A 6,167-nucleotide genomic window follows, 5' to 3' on the forward strand; every position below is an offset into this window, starting at 1 on the left:
AATTCCACAAACAAAGCTACCTTGATGAGACTGGAGAAATCTCTCCGCTGATCAAATATGACTTTCAAAATGTACATTATTCATGCAATTTGAATAAATGGTACCGCATTAGTGGTCTTATCTAGTGCTGCAAGCACAGCCCAACAGCAAGCTGTGAAGGGTTAAAAGAACAGCTCAGGAGGAGGATCAAGGACAGGACCACATCATTCCAACACAAGAGAAAAGCTTTACCACATACCCGGATAATCCTGGCAGCCTCCAGCAGAACCCTGCTCCGCTCCATGCCCGATTTCTGGCTCCATATCTTAAAGGCAGCTTTGGCACTCTGCACAGCCAGATCCACCTCCTTCTCCCCAGAGAAGAGAAACTTGCCCATCACTCGACCTAAGAAAAAAAAGGTTTATATTTCAGAGCTTTCGTTCAGAGATTTTTGCCACTAACCTCGCTATTAGCAAGCGTTTATAGGAGTAGCACCAATGCGATCCATGATTTACAGTATCAGAAGAAGTGTTCATTCTGTCTCCTACTGCTTTTGCATGTATGCTAACAGATTTTAAGGCCATAAAGAATCATTGTGATCATCTAGTCTGACCTCCTGTCTAGAGGATTTCATCTAGTAATTCCTACACTGAGCCCAATAACTTGTGGTTGAACTACAGCATCTTTTAAAAAGACATCCAATCTCAATTTAAGATTTCATGTGATGAAGAATCCACCACAGCCCATGGTGAACTGTTTCAATGGTTAGTTAACTCTGCTGTTCAAATTTTGCTCCCTATTTCCAGTTAGAATTTGTCAAGCTTCGACTTCCACTTGTTGAATCTTATGTCTTTATCTGCAAGATTAAGGCACCTCCTCCCTGTGTTGATTCCGTAGGACTTGGGATAACCCAATAACACCCATTTCAAACATCCTCTCCCCAAAAGCCTTCTAATCCCAGCATTTTAAGACAGTTATAATTTTAATACATTTTGAACAGGTCATCTGCCAGTACCAGAAGTTGGTATTGGATCACCAAGGGCCAGATCCTGTAGAATTCTGCATGGATCTTCCATTAAAGTCAGTGGGCATTCTGCTTATGGCCTGGGTGCAGGGCTGGGCTGCAGAGGTTGGTACTGGTATGGACTGTGCCAGCTTCTGGTATTGACACTAATTCCAAGCATTATTTGCTAAAATACCAACAGACAGCCTGCCTCTGAATATGACCATTATGCTACTAGCACCAAGTGTTATCTGCTAGAACTATGATTTTTTCTGGGTGCCCTCCTTGAGACACCATAAAGGGATCCGACTTTTAGAGAATGGGTGCCCAATGCCTTATGAAAATCAGAACTGTTTAAGGGGTCTCAACCTGAGACACTTAAAAGTCACAAGACCCTTTTGAAAACCTTGGCATAATTCACTAGCGTGAAGGGTGGCCAGGGCAGAATGGAGAAGCAGCTACATGAAGATTTGAAATCCTTCAAGCATTTGAGGAGCAGCACCAAAGGCAATTCACACATAGGAAACGCAAGCACAAGCTTCTACTTAACTATCCTATGGGTTACTGGCTGGTGGGTCAGTGCTGAATTTCCATCAGAGGTAGACATTCGACCAAAATACTGGCTCTAAGGCAAATTCACACTTTTCTGAATGCCACTGCACAGCATCTACAGATATTCTCACAGACAATGCGACTGATGTGAAGAGTGGAGGTGCTGGCAGGAGAGAGTGGGATGCTGTATACTCAGAGGTGGCAAAGGGAAGATAACTAGATGTGTGCGCCCCACAAGGCGGTAGCAGTGCAGGGCACCTGGCTAGAGAGATGAGAAAAGTCCATGCTTTCCTGTCTACCTCATCACACCGGGGATTTGCCAAGTGCCTTTGCTGTTTCGCCCCATTCTGTTAAGTATGAAAGAGCACTGGGCTTAGTCTACATGAGGACTTGGGACCCAACTAGCCCCAGGGCTGATGCAACAGAATGGGAAATCCAGGCCACTTATCAGGTGCTGTGACAATATTTGCTGCACTAACTCTCTTTCTCCTGAGCCCTTATACCAGATAGCACTTCCTTTTTCTATCCCATGCAAGTCTAAATGGAAGAGAACCTGTTCCAGGGCTTTGGAGCTGCGCTCCGGCTCCACTCCAGGCAAAAACCTGCAGCACCACTGCTCCGGAGCGGCTCCACGGGCTCTGCTCCAAAGCCCTGTGTTAAAGAACATCATCTTTATGAGTAAGACAAGCTATGTAAGTACTACCCAAATTGAAGGCAGTGTTGTTGTAGCCGTGTTGGTCCAAAGATAATAGAGAGACAAGGTGGGTGAGGTAATATCTTTCACTGAACCAATTTCTGTTGCTGAAAGAAATCAGTAAAGAAAGCTGTTTAAGCGTGGAAGTTTGTCTCTTTCACCAACAGAATTTGGTTGAATAAAAGATATTATCTAACCCACTTTGTCTGGCCAAGTTGAAGGAACAATTACTTGGAGACATTGCAATGTGCTGGGCCTCGCAGTGGAGCCTGGGATTTCATCTGCTGTGTCTATCTAGTATTCCAATCCAGTTCATGGGGGCGCAGGTTGTTATATATCTTGAGGCAATTTCTACTGAGAATACAGCAGCTCCTCCTTGGCCCCAGGATCCCAGGCCCCACAGAAAGCAGTCAGTTACCTGTCGCTGGCTCATTCACCTCCTCACTGTGGCTTCCATCCATGGGCTGAATTCGGGCCCCTGCCCGGTAGTTGAGTGGTTGCTGCAAGTGGAAAGTGCCGGTTTTGCTGCTCATGGTGGCGAAGGGGAGGAAGGAGCAGAATCGAGGTAAAAGGGACAGGCTGCGCCGTGGGAGCATCCAGGGGGCAAGGCAACAGGAACAGGCTATAGAGAAAGAGAAACAGAGACAGGCGTCAGTCACCAAGTGCCCAGGCTCATTTCCAGGAACCACCAGCACCACCCCACACAAGAAGAAGGGCCCCTTGCATTGGAGGAAGAATTGGGGCAGGGGGTGCAAAATCCCCATAATCCCACCAGGGGAAGATACCCCACTGCTGGAGAGTGGGAGAAGGTATGAAATCCCCCATGACCCCCTGCAGAGGGGACCCTGGCCCCGGGGGGGGGGGGTGCGGGGGAGGGAGGGTAAGAGGTATGAAATCCCCCATAAGTCCCTGAATAGCAGACCCTGACACTGGGGTGAAGAGCAGGGAAGGGGTATGAAATCTCCTATAACACCCCTGCAGAAGGAACCCTAGCACGGGGGAGGGGTAAAGTATTAGGGTGATCAGACAGCAAATCTGAAAAATCGAGACAGAGGGTTTGGGATAATAGGAGCCTATGTAAGAAAAAGACCCCAAAATCGGGACATCTAGTCATCCTATATGGTATCCCCCATAGCTCTCCTAGGGAGGGGCCCAAACACGGGGGGGGGGGGCGGAGCGGAGGGGTATGAAATCCCCCATAACAGCCCGCGGGGCCCAGCGCCGAGGCGCACAAGTCCCGAGGGGAAGGACCCAAAGCTACCCGAGGCGCTGCAGGCGGAGGGGGCGACAGCCCCGCAGCTGAGAGAACGGAGCCGGGAGCTCGTGCAGCTGGCGGGACTCACCTCAGAAACAGCTCCGTGCAGCGGGACGACTCGACTTTACCCTGGCGCTGCCCCGCCCCGCCCCCTTTGTGCCTGGCCCCGCGAGCGGCAGCCTTGTTAATCGCCTCACTCCCTGCCACAAGCCTCGCGCTGGATGAGTGTGCGCATGGGCACGGGGGCCCCCCCTTCCCCCGCGGGTGACCACGAGTGATACGGGGCCGTGCTCGCTGTGTGATCCAGATTGAGCCTGGGGGGCGGGGTGGGTCAGACCCCCTCTCGCTCTCCCGCGGGGCTCGGCCCCCTCTCCCCACACACGTCGCGGGGAGCCCGCTGCCCCAGTATCCTGGCGCGGTCCTGCCTCAGAAAACCGCACACCTTCTGCACGCAGTTTAATCTACTCCACCCAACCCTACCCAAAACGCACCCAAACTCTGCCCCAAACCCACCCAAAATCTACCCAAATCCTACCTATGCAACCCTCCCCAAACACTGCCCCAAACCTGCCCAAACCCTCATTCCCAAACTTTCATTCCTTTTCCTTAGCTAATAAACCTTTACTTAGTTTACTACAGAATTTGCTACCAAATTTGTCTTTGGTGTGAGATCTGAGGTGCAAATCAACATGGGTGAGTGACAAGTCTCTTGGGACTGGGTGTATCCTGGAATATTTGTGATTTCTTATGTAAGTGGCCATTTATCACATAGTCCAGCTTGCCTAAGTGGCAAGATAGAGGAGTGTCTATCTGTGGCTCCATTATAAGAGTACTGTAGTACTTTGGGACTTCACTTTTGGTACTAGGTTGGCGAAATCTAATTATAGAACATACCACCAGTTTGCAGTGTCTGCTTTTGACAGTCTGAGCTGAGGTAGACACTCATGGTTGTGAGCCACTCCACCGTGTGACAGAATCCAAATTAGGATCCACTAAAATCCATCATAGCATCTGCATACTCTGAAAGTGACCTTAGAATTTGAGGAGAGGATCACATCCCAATTTGCTTTAACTACTTACTTTACATTTTATTTAAAACTTATTTTTAGCCTTCCAAAAAAATTCCCAGTGCAGGATTTGAAGTCATAGTCTTTCCAATTAAACAACTGGTGTTCGGAGCCGGACAGCAGAGCATCTCTGTTACAGACAAGCATCAACAGGTAGGCAGTGATAATTTCAGGGGTAAGAGGAGGGGCATGCAGCCAGTCCTGCAAGCAACCACTCTGTTGGTGTTATCACAGATGGGGGAAGCACGTGTGCAGATCTGTGCTAGCACCATGCCACAGATTGGTGGCCACACAATTACTGCATTTAGCCAATCTCCCAGGGAGTTGTGTGTCTGCAAAGGGTTAATGCAGCTTTGAGAAGCAAAAAGCATGCCAGTGAGGTTTGCAGGATTGGCAACCCCAAGTGTTCAAAGACACTGTACTGAGTCATTGCCAAAACAGTATGAGATTTTAAAAAATAATAATACAATTTGTTTTTTATTTGCCTTCAGGTTTTTGAAGCATTTCAGAGTCACATTTTAAAGCTTAACAACACTTTGAGCTAGAAACCTTTTTTTTGTAATGAAAAAGGTGTTTTTCCTATAATCACATGACTCCAAGTGCTGGGGTTTTAAAGAAAAACATCAAACAACATGAGATTTGGCAACACTGTAATAGAAAGGATCACACAAGGTGGGGGGAGTTTGTTACAATCACACAGTTGCACTACACAGAAAAGCTTCTGTTGTAGAACTGGCTATTTGCTGCACTGAGGTCACATTCCTAAAATGCCCAAGATTGTAGCCATCAACCCAGAACTGTCTCCCAGGAATATACTGCTGTGTAGGAAAAACTTCCCCCAAGGTTCCAGTGTATCTGCCAATTCCCCAGAGACTTGTTGAAACACTGAAGTTTGAGTGGATGATGCCAATGCTACGTTAGCCAATGCTGGGTATGCAGGAGCATCAGGAATGCTGATTTAAAATATAAGTAACTGCATATTGGGAAAAACCCAGCTAAGGGAGTTACATCCTATATACTTTCCTGTGTTCCCACCAGTATGCTTAGGCACTGGAGGTTCATTATGAACCAATTTGTTTAATTAAGAGCTGCAACAAGGGGAAAGAAACCAATTACAGTGAAATTATACAGACAACCCCAGAACATCATTGCCCTGAACAAAAGTGGAGAACAAGTATTTAATAATGGACTAGCAACAGACAGGTATAACATGATGATCTAATGGCTGGAAGTTGAAGGTAGACAAATAAAGACTGGAAATAAGGCATAAATGTTTAACAGTGAGAGTAATTAACCTTTGGAACAACTTACCAAGGGTCGTGGTGGATTCTCCATCACTGACAATTTTTAAAGCAAGATTGGATGTTTTTTCTAAAAGATCTGTTCTAGGAATTATTTTGGGGAAGATCTGTATCCTGTGTTATACAGGAGGTCAGACTAGATGAACATAATGGTCCCTTCTGATCTTGGAATCTATGAGAGAGCAGGGGGCAATAGAATCCATTTGCAAGGCAGTGCTTTCTGAAGGCTGCATTGGCATGCAATTCTCCAGCTGCCCACTGGTGGGCAGCTGAGGTATAACTGAACAATTCAGAACATTTAGAAGTGAAAAAATCA

The 6,167-nt window shown here is 47.2% G+C and overlaps 1 protein-coding gene across 3 annotated transcripts in view; it reads right to left on the reverse strand.

Moving 5' to 3' along the window:
- ALDH9A1 (aldehyde dehydrogenase 9 family member A1) overlaps positions 1–6,167 on the reverse strand; it is a 33,154-nt gene that overhangs the window by 14,890 nt on the left and 12,097 nt on the right. The window contains exons 1-3 of one of the 3 annotated variants that reach the window (XM_074960950.1): positions 3,572–3,716; positions 2,647–2,850; positions 239–384 (exon numbers count right to left, since the gene is read on the reverse strand). In XM_074960950.1, the coding sequence (XP_074817051.1) occupies positions 239–384; positions 2,647–2,824 (324 nt within the window). In that variant the 5' untranslated portion in view covers positions 2,825–2,850; positions 3,572–3,716. Of the gene's footprint in view, positions 1–238; positions 385–2,646; positions 2,851–3,489; positions 3,717–6,167 lie in introns of those variants that run through there. The other 2 variants (XM_074960949.1, XM_074960951.1) reach the window with 2 other exon arrangements.

This window comes from Natator depressus, chromosome 8, assembly GCF_965152275.1.
Source record: "Natator depressus isolate rNatDep1 chromosome 8, rNatDep2.hap1, whole genome shotgun sequence".
In the NCBI taxonomy this organism is placed as follows: domain Eukaryota; kingdom Metazoa; phylum Chordata; order Testudines; family Cheloniidae; genus Natator; species Natator depressus.